Genomic DNA, 18,403 nt, shown 5'->3' on the forward strand with positions numbered 1-18,403 from the left:
CCCAATCTCCCGACATCACAAATATACGTGACGTCAACTCGGGAGACGATGAAAAGTGACTAATGTGGCTGTAGAATAGCTTGAAAACACGGGTATTGTAGAACACCATGTCGCATGAAGACAAAGCGATTGAGCTTGTATCTCAGGCAGAGAAGAAAGTTAAGTCATCTCAGGGATTTTTGGGTGGATTGTTTGGGTAGGTCCAAGTTGGTTTAAGGAGTTGTCTGAGCATGCACATACATGTAGGCCTTGTTGAAGTGTTATCACTTCAGATCGGATTGCAAAAGAAAGGTTTTTTGTTGATTTCAGGGGAGCTTCAAAGCTAGAGGATGCGACAGAACTCTACATCCAAGCAGGAAATTCGTTCAAGATGGCGCAAAAATGGAGTGGTGAGCCTATTATTCATTTGTACAGCTGTAATTTCATTTATTTTAACCACTGATTTCAGTGGTACCAAGCTAAGTTGATTCCTAATCACCATGTCCCATGCCCAGGTGACTGGCTTTTTTCATTTAAAAGGTTATCAAGTATTTATTTTTAACGCTAATCAGTGTTAGTTGTGGCCTGTGCTTTGTATTAGTCTGTTTTCTTCTCACAATTCTTCCTGCCTTGTTTGTTCAAAGAACTAGTTACGTTACATGACTCTCCAACTGATAGATCACTATCCAATAACTACATGTAGGTGACAATTAAGTTATCATCTAGATATAGAGGTTACAGTTTTCCTTAGTACATTGCAATTGATGAAGGCAAAATTACTGAATGCTGATTGGCTGAGACGAATCGCGAGGGCACTTTAGGTGATCAAAAGGGCATGATTACTTGATCCTGATTGGTTAATGGTTGCATTTACTGATCAAGCAAAGTTACATGTACAAGAGAATCTTCTGCCAGATTCTGACTTCGATTAAACTGCTTTTTGTCCAGGTATAAAATACATTTTAAGCGCTATTTCTGTTGTCATCAACGATTTATTGAATTGAACTCTAACCGAATGAAAACGTGGTTAAGTTGATTGTTATTGCGGCATTGAACAGGTTTCCTTCAATGATTTTGCTCTTGATGTGATAAACAGGTAATAAATCGCAATGTGCCTTCGTGCAATTAGGGATTAATTTCACTGATATCGGAGTCATTTTGGTGTGTTTCTGTGAACACAGAACTTTGACCAAATTTTAACTTACAAGTTCATTGTTTTACCAAGTGAATATTCCACAGAAAACCCACCATCACAATACACATCATTCATCACCATGGCGAGCTGGCTCAAAAGTTGACACATCCAGGCAACATGATTTTTGTGACACACTCTTCTTTATAGCTGCAGGTAAAGCATTCATGGAAGCAGCAAACCTACAGATTAATCTTCAGTCCAAGCATGAAGCAGGGCAACGCTATGTTGATGCAGGGAACTGTTTTAAGAAGACTGATGTAGAAGGTAAATTCAAGTTTAGTTTTATTAAAGGGGCTATGTCACACAAATTTGTGTAATTTCATGACATTCAAAATGCCCAAAAAGTGGAAAGAAACATTGCAAGAACCACTTAAAATCATTGAACAACATAAAAGAAATACAACAAAAGTGGACGAGGTTGAACTGGATTGCATTTGGGTAATCATGAAAAAAGTTGGCGTAAGGTTTTTCAAATTTATGGGAAATTGCCTCGATAGAGGCCTTCATCGTGTTTGTGATGTAACGGTAATTTTGTCAGTAAAGGAATTCCACATAACCACTTTTGAACTTTAATTAAACTTGTGACAAGCTAAAGATGTCCTTGAAAGTGCTAACCCCTATGACCAAATTCTGTGGATTTCAAAACTATCATGCTAAATAAACAGTAACTCATCGAAGTTTTAAGCCTTGATTTCTAAAAAGCACCTGTTAATTTTAACTGGAATTTGCCTGTTTAATGGTCTGCCATTAAAAAAAAAAGTAAAGTCTGTTTATGAGCCAAGTGGCCCATCAGAGCCAGAGCTTATCCCGATTTCTGTGGCATGAAGCGACTAGCAGTATTTTTACTCCCCCCTGGATTCTATGGCAGTCCATCGCAGGGTTACCCCAGCATTTTGCTGGTACCTATTTATACACCTGGCTGGAGAGAGGCACCGTGGAAGTAAAGTGTCTTGCCCAAGAACACAACACAATGTCCCCGGCCAGGACCCGAACCTGGCCCACTCGATCCGGGTTCGAGCACACTAACCATGAAGCCACCACTCCTCCCACAATGGTCTGCCATTACTAACTTTAAAAACCTTGAGGGAGCTGGATCGAGGAGAAAATGACATCAAAGACGCAATGCGTGTGTACGTGGCTGAATTAATATACATCCTGGGATTTCCGGGCTTTCAAACTTTTAAACTTGTGTTTTGCATATACATGTATGATAGGCAGCGTTTACCCGCTGAATTTTTAAGCTACAGTGTAGTGAGTAAATGACGTCACTTTTCCATAGATCCAACCCTCTGAGGTCCAATCGGTCAGTTTGGAACGAGAGTAATAGCGAACCATGAAATCCAAACCTTACACTCCAACTAAATAGCCTTTGAATAAAAATCAACAGTTAAAATTTTGCCAGTGAAGTGTTGAGCAATCACAAGGAAAAAAAGGTGATTTTTAATTAATCATAGTAGCACTTTAAACACCCTAAAACAACATGACATAGCCCCTTTAACCTCTCCCAGACAGTTCACCCTGGCATAATTACATGGCATGGGAGATCTTGATTTTGATGAGAATGAAAGAAAATTATAGTACTCAGAGAAAATCACAAGAATCAGAAAAATCAGAAGAAAATCAGAAGAATCGAGTTGAATATATATTGATATCGGCACTATACAAGTTTATTATTATTATTATTATTATTATTATTATTATTGAATTCTATTATTAAAGCTCAGCCTATAGAGGATCACAGACTGAGGGGTGAGGCATGATTGCGTGATGGTTGCCATGCCATCATGACCCCACTAAGATTATCCAGAAAATGTCCCTGCATAACAGCTTTACTTTCATGGACAAAAGGGAACTGTTGTTTTCCCAGCAAGCCATACAAGTATACAGTACATAGTACATGCAAATTGAAAGATACATTTTTGCAACTTGTTGATTGATATTTGCTCTTTGATGATGAAAAGCATCTCTGCATGTAACTTTAGTTATTTCCATGAACAGTTTACAGTCAAAACTACATTTGGTTTATTGACTGCTTTTGGGTAAGCATGCATGTACACTGTATTGAGTTGTATTAATTAATTAAAAGTAAGCGAGACAAAAGTCTCTGGAACAGAAGAGAAGCCACGCACCGGTAGCTCAGTTGGTTGAGCACCGGGCTGTCACGCGGGAGGTCGCGAGTTCAATTCCGGCCAGACCAACACTCAAGGTCTTTAAATAACTGAGGAGAAAGTGCTACCTACATCTGCAAATGGTTAGACTTTCAAGTCTTCTCGGATAAGGACAATAAGCGGGAGGTCCCGTCTCAAAACCCTTCAATGTTCATAATCCTGTGGGACGTAAAAGAACCCACACACTTGTCGCTAAGAGTAGGGCACGTAGTTCCCGGTGTTGTGGTCTGTCTTCTGTTGTGTATCATGGTTGGGAGGGTAAAAAAAGGGGCCACAGTAATTGGCGCAAGCTGTTGTGGCACTCTGCCAGCTTGACTGGCAAAGTTAATAAAATAAAATAAAATAGATCAAGAGCTGAGCAGCTCTACCTAGGACCTTAAGTATAGGATCATAAACTATACAAGTATGTATATACAGGTATAATTTTTCTAGCATTTTTTTATATTCTTGCAGAAGCAGTGAGAGCTTTTGAAATGGCCATTAACATTTACACAGATATGGTAGGAAAATTGTTGGTTAAATGTCAGTAACATAAATGATCTGCCAGGTGTGTTAACTGGAAAACCATTTTCCTTACATAGGTGTAACATGCACTGTTTTCTTTGAAAAGTATTGTTAATAAACCGTGTAGCCCGCTGAATGCCAAGCATGTAATTGTTGCTTACATTATTACCATTATCAAGTGCCTGATTTTTAATAAGTGCCTAAAAATGAATGGAGAACAATTATGACAATATACATTTTGATGCTCAGCCTTGACGGCTTTATGGTTTGTTAGGGTCGGTTTACTATGGCTGCTAAGCATCATATTACTGTGGCTGAGATTTATGAGGGAAACACGGCAGACTTAGAAAAGGTGAGAGATTTAAATTGTTGAATTGTTTTTTGCGGTGAGTTCCTCTATACAGCACATTCAAGAACTGTTAGAACTGGAAACCCTCACCATGTATTCTGTAACTTAAAAACATGTACGACACTTTTGACATGTAATGATTACTAATTTGAATACTTAAGATTTTTGTTTGTTGATAAGGAAAATTTTTCCCATCTTCCTTGCAAGGTGTCAATTTCAGAATGATAATGTCTACAGTGCCAAAAATTTTGTTGAATAATTTTTAGTACATAAATAATTTGTTTCAATTGGTGTAATTGGTATAATTATTACACTAAATTATTCATATAGGGTTGTATCTCGGTTATTAGACTCTTCCCAACATAATCTTCGTTAATTAAGCAAAAGGTTGAAATTGAAAATGAAATGGAAAGTGAGTTATGTGTATGTAGAATTTTATAAAACAAAAATCAAAAGCCAGAGGTCTGTCATGTACAGAATTAATTACCGGTATGAGTGTAATATTATTATTATTATCTTTTTCAGGCAATATTTCATTATGAACAGGCTGCTCAATATTACAGAGGGGAAGAGTCAAACAGGTGCAAATGTCGATTTAGGTTCAACTGCAACGGAGTTGACCATCTACTAAACATCTACTGAACATGTACATGTTGTTGCGATGAAATCATCAATAATAATTATTATTAGGGATTGATGCCACTCTAGCGCAAAGAATACTGATTGTAACTTGCAAGGGTATGTTTCAAGACCCAGCATTTCAATACACATACTACTGTAGTACAGTAACTACATGTACTGTCTCCATCCATAATGGAGTGATCTAAGGCTGTTGTTCATACTCACCATTAAGCATCCTATCCATTTTTTGAGATATAAAATAATATGTTGGAGGCAAATCGCTGCCATCATCACGGGTTTAAAGGAGCATGTATGAGTTAGTGTGCCAAGCTTCCAGACGAAACCAATGATGGTACTGTTGGTTTGCGTTGAATGTATTGTTTTAAGCCAGTACAAATCTAATGATAACTTGTTCATGAATACAAAAAATGTATTTCAAAACCTATGTTGCATGTGGGCTGTAATAATAATAATAATAATAATAATAATAATAATAATAATAATTATTATTATTATTATTATTATTATATCAGCCCTTAAAACTTTTGTATGCAATATACAGTTAATTAAAAATAGTATAACGAGGTGCGTGAGTGTAGTCCATTATATAGTGAAAACTTAAGACAAAATTGTATGGAAAACTTAAGGATATATAAAATTAGTGTTATTAATAATACTTTGATCAAAAAGAAAAGGAAAAAAATTGGTAAAACTATTTAGGACATCTAAAATTTACGACGGTGATCATAAAGTTTTTAAAATTCTCTCAAACATATTACTTATTGGGCCATAGAAATCCATTGACAATTACATCATAGTTTAAAAAATCCTAAAGACGTTGAAGACAGAGAGTTAATAAAATTAATTCGAATGTGGTATTCATTTTCATGTTGCAACTTTAAACGTTCGAGAGATGTTTAGTGCAGAGAGTACAGCCTTCTGCATGTTATGAAGAAGTCTCAGCACCATCCCCCCAATATGTCCATTATGATATTATATTGTTTCACTTCATTTCCTTGGTACTTCTGCTTTTATTTAATTCCCAACGGAGCGGTCATTGTTTTGTGGTTTTCTCCTCCTTCCTTTTCTCACGATTTGTAAAGCAAGCGTGATGACTTGCTTTGACTCGTGGTTGATAATATGAACATCCACTCTGTTGGCTTTAACTTCTTGGTGCTGCTCAAATAGGGGGACATCCCAGAGTGCTTGCGCATTGTTCACCTCGAACACTGGCTTGAGTTTCAGTGGCGAGCACCAAGGTGGCACGAGTCTACAAGGCCTACGTCTTGCAGAATTTCGGAAAAGAGTAGCTTGAGAGCTGCGTCATGGTGGGTCATGCACTCACTTGTGCAATGGCAGTACAACCAGCCAGGACATGAGCAACTCTTTCAGGGGCTTTATTGCATAGACTACACATCACCTCACTCGTTACATCCGCATGCGTTTTCTGGCAAGCATACAACCTGGTAGGTAGTAACTGTTTGGAAAGCTCAAATATCCCTACCACTGTATGTGTTGGGCATTGTTTCCAACCACTTAACCAGCAGAAACAGCCATCAAAGTTAAGGTTCCTGTCTTCACTTCTCGCAAAGATTAGTTTCCCCTGCCAGGTTCTGTTTGTGCACCGCATACAATGACCTCTGCTCCAAACGCCTTCTCAGCTCTGCCATCAGTTTCTCTGCTGTTATCACTTTTCCGCTATCATGCTTTATGCAGGTTGGATTTGGGTACTCTAGTTGCAACTAGAGGCCCATCTCCTCTGCTTACCCTGCTGCCTCTTCAACTAACGAACTATGACCTAACTTCTCCACTCTCTCTTCAAACTCACTGACCATCGCCGTAGCTGGGTCACCATTTCTTTGTAACTTTACTGCCGTCTTTATCTGCGTCAACTTATACTCCTCCTTGATCGAGCACAGGCCTCTACCTCCCTTCTCTCTTGGCATGTATGGGATGGCAGTTGAATTGTTGGGATGTTTCCCACCATTCTCAACAATTATTTTGCAAGTTTCTCTATCTAACTTTTTAAGCTCTGTCACTGGCCACTGTTGTGACCACATTAGGTAGCCTAACACTGGTAATGCAAATTGGTTTGAGGCTGTTACACGGTTGTGATCAGACAAGGGACTTGACCAGATGATAAACATTCTGCGAAGAAACTCCTTAGCTGCGCGCTCCAACAACATGCTCTCCTCTTTCCTCACCGTCTCTAACACACCCAAGAACTTGTACTGATTGCCCTCTTCGAGGTTGGGAACACACATATTCTCATCTACCCTTACCCTCAGGCATTGCGGAGATAGGTATGTGCCTCCCTCCCCCCCCCCCCCCCACTCCCCTTGTACATGGACGACTCCACACTTTTTGGGGTTCCACTGGAGTCGGACATTCTCCATTGCGCTCTTGGTTGATCCCATAACACAGTCTAGTTTACTCTCTGAAGATGCAAAGATCGTTAGATCATCGTTATACAAGAGGTCTGTTACCTTTACACTAATGCGCTTTGATAGTTTATAACCATGGGGTTCAAACAGACTGTGAAGAGCCTGGGGCAAAGAGCATCACCCTTGGGTAGGCCTTTGACAAACCAAATTGGCTCAGAAGTCTCGCGACCTTGCTTTGTAGTCACCACCACCCTTGTGTTCCAGCTCTTCCTTAACTTCTCCACTGTCCTTGACAACCAAACAGGAAATCTATGCAGGATCATCATCTCCTCCAGCCAAACATGGTCTACCGAGTCGTACGCCTTCTTGACGTCGATCCATGCCATAGTCAGATTACACTTTCACCGATGACAATCTAGGGTCAGCTGTTATTATTATCATCATCATCTTCATCATCATCATCATCATGATCATTATTATTATTATTATTATTATTATTATTATTATTATTATTATTATTATTATTATTAAACTGGTTATTGTCATAAAAATGGCTGGAATGTTTGAAAAGCATTAAAACACTGCATGCATAGTTTAAAATAGTGGATTGGTTTTCTTTCTTTGTCAGCTTCTTCAAACCATAATGATATCCCTGTGCAGTTTAGCACGGGCATCTTACTCTCGTCTTACGGGAAATGCAAGTTTCATTGTAACTGCCAATATGAAGTTCTTCTGTTTGTTTTTTGTAGCTCTGCAAACAAGTGCTTATTGAAAGTTGCAATGTATTCAGCACAGATGGGAGAATATGCAAAAGCTCTTGAGATTTACGAACAGGTAAGTTATCATAAATAAAGAAAAAGAAATGCTTTATTTGTAATATTAATAATGATAATAGCTTTGTTTCCAACTGTAGACATTGCAGTCTAAAATACATTGGTATGATTTGTAAAATATAATATAAAAATATGTACAATTTGTGAATTAAAAAGGTGAGTGAATATAAGTGATGTGTAGCACAATCACCGTACCCATTTGGGGGTGACTCAGAAACATTTCCTGATTTATTCAGTTTAACGTCTTCAATGAAGCTATATTTTTGCTGAATGCTAAGGTTATCCTTGTTGATTAGCATACAGGGTGTAAAAAGGGTAAGCGACTTTCCTTTCTTGAGAAAACAAAGGAAAAGGATAGAAAAATAGGCAAATTTTGAGTGTAACGCGTAACACAATTTTCAAATTGAAAGTCTTCAAAACCATTTTTCATAAGAGAGAACAATTATGTGGATTAACGGACAATAACCAGTGATAACACGCAGTAAATACTACATATGAGCAAAATTAAAACAGTTCAAGTTTATTAAAACACATTAAAAAGATTCAAAATTCCGTAGTTTCCTTACTGTAACGCTGTGTTTTGGAATTCTGGCGCTCACTAGGTTATAGTTTGAAACAAGTCTTCAATTGATATCTGTGGCTTCAAAACCATCTCAACTAAATGCTCATACCTTGTGCTTTAACATACAGAAAAATTAGTTTGAGGGATCCACTACGAATGGAGAAATCACTCCTCAAAAGAGTCGCTACGCTTTTTCTGTTCCGCAATTACGCAATAATATTTTTCGAGACCACTTCTTTCAATGTTGCTCCTGCTCCAACCAAGGCGTAAGTGGATTCCAACCAAGCATTTTCTGAATGCTCACAAGTTCCACTAGCTATTTCCACAGTTTCGTCATCGTAGCTTTCAGGGTCGCGAAAATATTAGCCTTTGACTGAGTCGCTACGTTTTTTTTAACATGCCGGGCCATATTGAACCTAGTCTTGAGTGCCAGTGAACATCACAAATCTACTTCGCAAAGAAGCCATGATTTCCATGTGCTTCACAAGGCTTGGTAACCTTTCCTCTATGGATATTATTGGGAAGTCCACAATGTCTTTTCAGGGGCAATTTTCAGGAAAGAGACATCTGCTCTGACCTCTGCTCTGACCTCAAATTGCTCTGACCTCAAATTGTAAAGTGGAGCAAAAAAGTGGAGCAGAAAGCCAGCGTTTAGGGTGTCAATAGAACTAAATGAGGGGATGCTATCCTCCATGTAGTGAAAGCTTTCTGTTTTTACTTTTTATTTGCCTCAAAATTGACTATCTGTATGAAAGACCACGCCTGCAAGGGGTCATGGGTAAATCAAAAATTCAGTTTTAACGGACCAAACATTAATATTTTCCGAACAATTAGAAAGATATGTAAGTCTGGGTGTGAAATAAGCCAAAATAAGTGATTTTTACCCCAATAAACACAATTTCACAATTTTTAGGTATGTTACAGAAATGGGTACCGTGATCATGCTACTCATCAAGTGAATATGTCACTTTATGGGTATTATTAGATTATTCACTGGTTTCTAGTGAGTTCATCATTGTAATATCTACTAACCTGCGATCAGGCCCATTTTTAGCTTCGCCCATATGTTCTCTTATGTCGTCGTCGCTCGCTAAAATTGGGCCTGACCAAAAGTCTCTCAAGAATTCCGGACGGTCGGCCAAATTTTGGCCGACCAAATTCGTGATCTGATTGGCTGTTGAAACGCCGGAAGTGAAAATTCCATCGTGATTGCGCGGAGCTCTCGCGAAGTCCTCGAGACTAATCCGCCATAAGTGTACGAAAACAATTTGCTGCCTTTTGTTCTTACAATGCCGTGGACGGTGCAACTTGATTTTATTTGTATAAATGGAGATATGCCATCTGAAAACATCTCATAACTTGTCCAGAATCGGTTTTGAATCTCTGGAAAGAGTGAAATTAGCGATTCCGTTGTCGAGCTCTGTGGCCATGTGGTTGAAAGTACTTTGGCACAAACCTCCCTGATCCTCCCTGAAAGCTAAATAGCTAGTTCTTTCAAATGGCAACGAAAGCCGATGCATATTGGTTTCCTGGATGAGACAAAGGACATATATATCAACAGGAGGAGATGCTGATAAAATCGCAAGTTACACGAATGCATGTTTTGAATATCTGTGTATCAAACGGCTTTATTTACTTACTCTACATGACACGATTTGTTTGCACAATTTGGAGTCAAGATTGCTTCATAATATTTCCAGTTGATTTAACTTAAAACTCGCACTCCAGAAACTAAAATGGCATGTTTCCAGAGAGACCAATTGTACAAAAATGAAAGAAACTTTGCGAGTCCATCTTACCGTTCGTACTCTATCAAAAAATTTTACTGCACGCAATTCTAGAAATACACTGCAACTGAAGATATTACCCGAAAAATTACCAAAGAAACCTTCATGGGCAAACACGTTAAAGGAATAATGTATTTCTCTTTTTTTTCTTTAAAAATCTATCGCCAAACCGTCCAACGACAAAATGCTAGGTCATCTCAATTACAAATTAAAATGTCAAGCTTAAAAGACTGCATATTCAGTGCCGTTCGGAGGAAGAATTACACCGGCCTTTGCCGCAATATAGTCGTCGAAAACATTCCCCATGCTTTAAATGTGTTTTTCTCAAAATAAAGCCAACGGTTACTTTCGAATTCGTTTATAATATTCCTCCCACGGTAATTAACTCTGGTCAAGACAAAATAGCGTGAATCTGCCTTCCACGCGTGTATTGGTGTGATGGGAGTAAATTTGATTGGCCGATGAAGGACATGTCAATCAATCAAAAAAAGTGGGCGGAAGGAATTTCCAAGAGGAATTTGGTCAGGCTCTATTTTTCGTTTCGCCAACTCCACATTACGTACCACGCGAAACTAAAATAGAGCCTGATCGCAGGTTAAATATCTACTAGCTTTAATGATAAAGGAGTTGGCAGCTCTTTTAGTGCGGATTGATGGTACTTTGACTGTGCCTCTAGCTTGTGATCTGGTGGAGTACTGGTTTTGGTAGCGCTGTGGGAACAGGTGGTTGAGCTTGTATTACTCGTTTTCCATTTGTTTGAAGTATGACATAGTAATGGCGTAAAGTCGATACGTCTCTGTATCACTTCCAGCTGACCAATGAGGTATCCAGTAGACGGGAAAAACCATGCTAGCGCTGCATGCTCAATAATAGATTTGATGGATGTTATGTAAATGTGGACAAGTTCGTTAGCAGCCACACCAGCTCGTTTGAGCAGTCTTATAGAATAGATACGTTTTGCTGCCTTCTTGGTGACGGCGTTCATCGTTCCATGTCAGATCATATGTTACGTGGACACCAAGTAGCTTATAAGTAGTCACTCTTTCGAGATGGTCATCCCCAATTCTGATTTTTGGGATGTCCGGTAGTACCCTTTGAAAGCACACGAGAATTTCTTTACATCTTACTGAATTCAGTTTCATGCGATGGTTGTTGGCGTGTTGGACAACTCGATCATCGCTTGTTTGCATGTCACTTTGGTCTTGGTTGACGGAGAAACTTTCAGCAACTGTTAGGTCGTCGATATATTTCCATCTCCAAGAGTCTTGATGTGCAAGGGAATTGACCATGACGAGGAAGAGCACGCAACCCCGCGGAATTCCTGCTGGGACATGCTTCCAAGATGACATGTGTCCACAATGGCATGTGTCCAAGATGACATGTGTGTTCACACATACTCTACTTTAGATTGGAGTAAAAACAGGTCACAAGAACAAGACTACATGTAACTAGTTTTCTCTTCTCAGAGAGTGCATTTTGTGTGGACATCATAAGTGCACTTTTTAGAATGAAACGTTGTTGCTCATAGGAAACACATAATCCAATATTAAGGTCCCAATAACTGTAATATTCAAGTGAAACATGAAATTATGATTATTGCGTTCGCCCCTGAGTTGTTCCTAACTGAATTATTACTAAAGGAAGTTCGCCAGTTATTAGTAGAATAGAGCGGTTTTCAATTGAGTGTCGAAAGTAAATAGCGAATTGCCTTGGTTTATGATTACTTCACTCAGTGATTGGTTCAAAGTTCCCGCGCCACTTTCTCAACCAATCAGAAGTGAAACCAAAACCAATCGTGGCTCGCGCGTGCACATTTTCCCGCGTTTTGTGTCGGCTACTTCGAGTTTTGATTGGTTTTCTGGATTGTCTCCGTCCTTTTTGATTGGCCAAAATAATTACTTTGGTTTTGGTTTTACAACAGTTTTACGACACTCGATTGAAACTCGCTCTAGAAGCAGTTGTGGTTAATAGTTAACCAAAGCAATAAATCAGCAATATGATTTTTGAGGTCAGCATGGTGGCAAATCAAAACTTATCAAAGAAGACACTGTACTTTGATATTAACACTATCCAATAACTTAACATTTTAGGTTGGTGCCGATGCTATTGAAAGTTCTCTACTGAAGTATAGTGCCAAAGAGTATTTCTTCAAAGCAACTCTCTGCCACATGTGTATTGATGATGCTGAAGCTCAAAGAGCTGTCGAAAAATACTGTGACATGTACCCAGCATTCCAGGACACAAGAGAGTGTAAACTACTCAGGGTAAGTACAAACTAGACTTTCAAAACAGCAATGCTTGAGAAAATGATGACATTGTGGCTGTAGGGAACTTACAGTGTACACAGGGACAAGGATAATGACGCCAATGAGAAAGTTGTCTAAAAATTGTTTTTTCCCGTTGTAATAATTTCGTGATACACACTGTTAACTCCACGTCATTCGGAATGGAAAGTGTGTATCCACATTACAGGAATAAAATTGGTGTGAATCGTATGGTTGTTTGGGAAGAAAATTAAAATTGTTTTGTCAGGTTCTCGCGTCCTCTACACAACCTCACATTTGGTCAATGAGTCATTTCCGAATTGCTGTTTGTGTCGGTTTCGAAGTGAGTCTTGGTGCTCAGCTATTGTAAGGGAAATGAGTTTGATTTGCATAAGAATACGCAACTAATTTCCATTTGAATGGTTGTGCACCATGACTTGCTTTGAAACTTAGGCATGCAGCAACTCGAAAATGGGCTATTCACATTGTTGTCAAGAAATAATTGGTACAAGCGGTTTCAGAGTAAAAAATAGAGAAAAAAAATTCACATATTTTGTACACTACTTTGTATGCTAGTGCCGGTTGTGGTCAAAACCTCAAATTTGGTGATTCCATGTCGTGTTGTGCAGAGTACTGCAAGAATATGTGCTAAAATACATGCTGTAGATGCAAACGATTATTTTTTCCCTTTAAACCATTGATGGCACTGTTTTGTGTCAGTGTGACAACTGTCGCCGTCGTCGTTTCTTAAGCTCCCAAGATAATATATTGCGAAAAATGCTGCCCTCTGGTATCTTAGCCCTTGCACCATGGAAGATATATTTCACCTGAACCTACTTCCTTTGCTTGGTGTTAGCTCTGAACTTGCACCAGGATTTTGTAACCATGACAGCCCATGAGGTTTGACCTCAGGCAACCCAGGATCAGGGCCGGGTTGTTCGAAAGCCGATTAACTTAACCAAGGTTTAGCGTAAGCCTTTGTTTCATGTTTTCAACATTTTGGTGAAAGTTTCTTTTGCTTATTTTTGTTTTTCAAGATTGACTTCTTCTAGTGTAAAGTTTTGTCGAATATTAGCATTGAACAGCATTCAGTTTGGGAGTAAAGAAATAAAGTCCTTGGTTAATTTTAATCTAGGAATAAGGATTAGAGCTAATCTGCTTTTGAACAACTTGGCCCTGGTCTATTGGACATATACATGTAAACAACTCAGCCCAGTAATAACGTATGTTTTTCTCTGATTTTTCTAGTGCTAAACTTGAAGTTGACTTTATATCAATTGTCTTTGTAGACCCTCATCGAAGCTAAAGAAGAACAGAGTACAGAATCATTTACAGAGGCTGTAAGTGGTCCTTATATACCATCACTGTCAGAAAATGTGTGGTCTTTTTGAAAGTCAAGAATTGGTGTAAAATAGAGCAGCTATGTTTATAATTCATCACATTGTTTCAGGGTTCTCCTTATCAGGCGGTAACCAGTAAAATTTACCGCTTGTAAGAGCACTTATTACCGCCTGCAAACGCTCAGAAGTCACTGCTGCTTTGCAGAACGTCCAACATTATCCAAAATAATGCTTTACCGGGTTGAAAAGGTCCCTTACATGATGTGCTGAAAACTAGGGAGAACTATGTTGTTTTGTCCTTGTCTTGTTTATTTACATACATGTAGCAATGCTTTCAAAATCTTTTTTTCTTTTTCGCGCTTTGCAGGTAAAAGAGTATGACTCCATTTCAAGACTGGATCAGTGGTTAACAACAATACTTTTACGAATTAAGAAAGGAATGAATGAAGAACCAGACTTGACTTAAATTCAGACAAAAAGATATTAAATCATATTTAACTCACAATGTAGCTAAAGACAATCTTCAGTTTCAATTTCAAGATGCCAACATCCTTTAACAGCAACTTTTTTAGTGCCATACAGTACTCATCCTTAGTGTAAGAAACTATCAATCATTCATGAAAGTAAAGGGTGGCATACAAATTTGATAATGAAAACAGAAACAATAATCTGACTACAATGTTAAAGAATTAAATCTTTTACTGGAAATAGTGTATTGAAACATGGAACGTTTCGGCCATAAACCGTGGCCTTCATCGGCTAATGCTAGAGGTCATGTGACCTGGACAGACCACGTGACAGGCGACCAGGAAAACGCCTCAGCACCCGGTCCCATGTGTTGGACAAACTGAAACGGAGTCCCCCCTTTGCGGTTGAGAGAAGGCTGCTCCACCCTTCCCATATGGCCTCCTTTATGCCTCGTCGGACCCAGTCCTCTTCTCGATCGAATATCACATGCCTGTTTTGTTGAAAGAGAGACGGGTTTCCTTAATATGTAGGTACACCGCAGAAGTCTGTGCCTCATTGGATCCCTGGTGACGGTGCTGATCCAGGCAGGTACGCAGGGATTGTTTGGTTTCGCCAACATAGCTGGCCGCACATCCTTGAGATCCACACGGGATCCCGTAGACTAAATTTGACAACTTTTCTCTAGGCATGACCTTGACCAGTTTAGATCTTAATGTGCCAATCGGCTTAAACGTAGTCGAGATTTTATGTGACTTGTATGCGTTCTTAATTCTTTCGGCAACACCAGCAACGTACGGGATCTTAGCCAGTGCCTTCTCTGGACGGCCACTGCTCCACCCTGTCCGAGGTTTCTTTCCCTTCTTTGCTGCTTTTAGGAAGGCCCATTTTGGGTCACGTCTTGATGTAGGCACCGCAGATTGAATCTTAGATGGTTACGGTACTTCGCAACTTTCCTTGCCGTTTTCTCCAAAGATCTAAAGGCCGGCACACACGAGGGAGCTTGCTCCTGAAACACGCTCCCGACACACGCTCCCGGGTAAGTACGCCAAGCAGTACACACGAAGGACACGACGAAGGAGCTGAATGATAAAACAACCCGATTGGGGCATGGGAACTGTTGTGGATGAAAAAAATAAGCCAATTTGATTGGCCAACTGGAGACACGTCATGTCACGGCAAGCAAATTTCAGTACACACGAGGGAGCTTGCTCCTGAAACAGACTCGTGCAACAGATTTGCCCCTGGAGCTTGCTCCTTCATATCAAACCAGTTTGATATGAGGGAGCAAAACCTGGGAGCAAAATTTTTTGCTAGAAATCGTTGGTGCAGACGAGGGAGCTTTGCTCCGGGAGCGTGTTGCAGGAGCGTGCTGCGGGAGCAAGCTCCCTCGTGTGTACCGGCCTTAACAGTTCTATGTTTCAATACACTATTTCCAGTAAAAGATTTAATTCTTTAACATTTTACAAAACTGGATGATTATAAATTATGTTTACTAATCTGACTACAAACAAAAGCTCTTTCACAGAAGTCTGTATCTACCCAAAATAATTTCAATTTGATGGTAAAAAAATAAATATTGCTCAGTTGGATCATGCAAGGACCAAAATACGGGCCTTATAGTAATAGTTTGAAGATTGCAGGTTGCTAGATTTTGGGGCAAGCCCATTATCGAGTCTCTTTTTTTCTCTCCTGTGCTCATCTCTAGCTTGCAGCAAACTGTAGAGCCCAAACGAAAAAAGAAGGGATTCTAGACAGCCTGTTTCAAATAGAGAGAAAATACAGTAAGACTTAAATATTTTTAGGCAAGTTCTTACCTGTGATCTGGGATGCCCACAAAACGTATGTTTCTGATGCCATCTCTGGAATCCCCATTTTAAACTACTGTAATCCATCTTTTAATTAATAATAATTTTTGTTAAAAATTCATTTTTCTGCCTGCATTGTTGGCATTGTTTTCTACCGGCACGAATTTCGTAGATGTAACGCCGACCGTTATTGGCTGTTTACCGGTCATGTGGTCTTGCCTTAACCGCAAGGAACTGTTCACATTGGCAAGAAAGGGCGACAACAATGATATGTATGGGTTATTGACCAAGCTTGAGGTCAAGATGGCTGGATATTGGCCAAGTTCTTTTTTGCTTTTTAACGGAGCGAGACGAAGTCAAGGTCCATAAACACGCAAAAAAGAACGAGGCTAATTCTTGGATTTCACATGACGTCACGGCCGCCATGTTGGTGTCCCCAAACAATGAAATGGCGGCCATGTTGGTGTCCCGATCCAATCCTCCGGGAATTGAAAGCTATTATTATGCTAACGTCTTCTTGTGCTTTCGTTGAAAACATGGCTGTTGATCACGAGAGTGAAACCCAAGAATATCCAGCCATCTTGACCGAACAAGCTTGGTGAATAAAGGATTTATTAGGTAGCTTAAGCACGCGCGTTTTTTAGACGCGGGCGGCAACCGGAAGAGAAGATTTCGCGCGCCAGGACAGTGGTCTCTCCCAGATTTTTATACTAATCATTTGTAATGGAGAAAAGATAATTAGCAATGCAAATGTGTCTGTGTGAAGACAAGTTGAAAGGGAAAACAGCTCACTTCCGATTTCCGTCCGCGTCTCAAAAATGCGCGGGCTTAAAGGGGCTAGGTCACGCTATTTTAGGTAATTTTGTTTAATTTTGTTAATTATGAACTCTAAACGTCAAATTGGCAGAGTAAGAGTCTTTCATTTGCAAATCACTGCCACATAACTGAGAATGATTTTCCAGCTTTGTAAATGACATTTTGATATAGACTAATATAAATTTGAAAAAAGGTGGGCCGACGTTTTTTAAATTTACCCAAATTCAATCCATTTCAATCCTCGCCAGTTTTGTCCATCCATGTCCCTTCTTGGCTTCCCTGTGTTTTGTTAGAGTTCTTCTATAGTTTTGAACAGTAATTTTGATATTTTAGTTAATTCTATGACCATTCGATCAGTGCTGAAATTGGCCAAAATTGCGAGTCCTAGCCCCTTTAAGCTCTCTATTATAGTTATTATGGGATAAAACACCAAAAAATGATCTATGATCTTTTGGGACCAAGCGAGAAATCCCGAGAGAGCAGTTAGCTCAAGCTTGCCCGCTCGGGTAGCCAATCACAGGGCGTGATTTGGTTCATCTTGCCCGCTCACGGAGCTAGTCGTATAATAATATAAGTTCAAGTGTGGGCTGCAATGTTAACATTGAAGAATTAAAGTTATGCATGAGTTTGTTTTATACTTATTTTTTGAAATATTACAAAGAAATATCCTGTACAATCCTGTACAGTTTATTTCCCGCCTTCTTCGTCGTGTTGAAGAAGTATATGATTGGTTCAACGAAATGATTGACAATCGGTTGACCAATCAAAGTCAACAATAAAAGTTTCACTCAGATGGTCGAAAAGAACAAACCGTGTTCGCAAAATTCTCGCAATTTATAATCAGGCACCTTCATTCGTTGGCTTTGCCGTCGAAGATCGAGTTTGGATGCTCATCAAAGGCAACAGTAGGTAGGTAACGTGTTCTTTAGTTGAATTTTGGAGGAAGTACTTTCACTTGAATGCATTACATTGGTTGCAGCACTCGAAGTAGTATCGTTGCATTGGCTCTTTTCTCTGACGTCCTTTATTTGTCCTGTAGTGCCGTTATTTGAATTTGATATTTTCAAGATGTAAATATCGACTTTACGGTCAAGCCATCCCAATCCCGCATCTGTCCTGCAAAAATATTTGACTCTTCTTTGTCGTTCTTGAATTCCCAAGTGCTATGGGCGTTTTCTTCGTTTAAGTTCTCAAAGTTTCTTTGTTTATACTAGCAAACAGATATAGCATTGAAAATGTCAAATCTGGAATTATTTTCTTCCATCCTAGTACAGGAATTATCTATTTGCCGTTTTGTTGAAATGCTCCAGTATGCAGTATGTTAATTT

General features: G+C 39.3%; 1 protein-coding gene and 1 long non-coding RNA gene across 2 annotated transcripts in view; both read left to right on the forward strand.

Moving 5' to 3' along the window:
* The first annotated feature begins 22 nt into the window (after positions 1-22).
* On the forward strand, positions 23-16,380 carry LOC137979406 (alpha-soluble NSF attachment protein-like). Its single transcript, XM_068826661.1, has 10 exons — positions 23-196; positions 310-389; positions 1,322-1,438; positions 3,796-3,842; positions 4,121-4,198; positions 4,721-4,776; positions 7,950-8,034; positions 12,473-12,646; positions 13,936-13,986; positions 14,354-16,380. Exons 1-10 carry the CDS (start codon positions 108-110, stop codon positions 14,450-14,452), a joined length of 876 nt encoding a protein of 291 aa, XP_068682762.1. The 5' UTR covers positions 23-107; the 3' UTR covers positions 14,453-16,380.
* A 1,493-nt stretch (positions 16,381-17,873) lies between these two features.
* LOC137979407 (uncharacterized) overlaps positions 17,874-18,403 on the forward strand; it is a 21,502-nt gene continuing 20,972 nt past the window's right edge. Inside the window, exon 1 of the long non-coding RNA XR_011118321.1 lies at positions 17,874-17,984. This is a non-coding gene — a long non-coding RNA (uncharacterized lncRNA). The remainder of the gene's footprint in view (positions 17,985-18,403) is intronic.

This window comes from Montipora foliosa, chromosome 12 (genome assembly GCF_036669935.1).
Source record: "Montipora foliosa isolate CH-2021 chromosome 12, ASM3666993v2, whole genome shotgun sequence".
In the NCBI taxonomy this organism is placed as follows: Eukaryota; Metazoa; Cnidaria; class Anthozoa; order Scleractinia; family Acroporidae; genus Montipora; species Montipora foliosa.

What these genes read in the sequence shown, in the direction of transcription:
- LOC137979406 (XM_068826661.1), top strand. Translation starts at nt 108, where the DNA reads ATGTCGCATGAAGACAAAGCGATTGAGCTTGTATCTCAGGCAGAGAAG. An exon ending in TTTTTGGGTGGATTGTTTGG is followed by an intron (nt 197 to 309) that starts GTAGGTCCAAGT and finishes TGTTGATTTCAG; the next exon opens with GGGAGCTTCAAAGCTAGAGG. An exon ending in GAGAGTGTAAACTACTCAGG is followed by an intron (nt 12,647 to 13,935) that starts GTAAGTACAAAC and finishes TTGTCTTTGTAG; the next exon opens with ACCCTCATCGAAGCTAAAGA.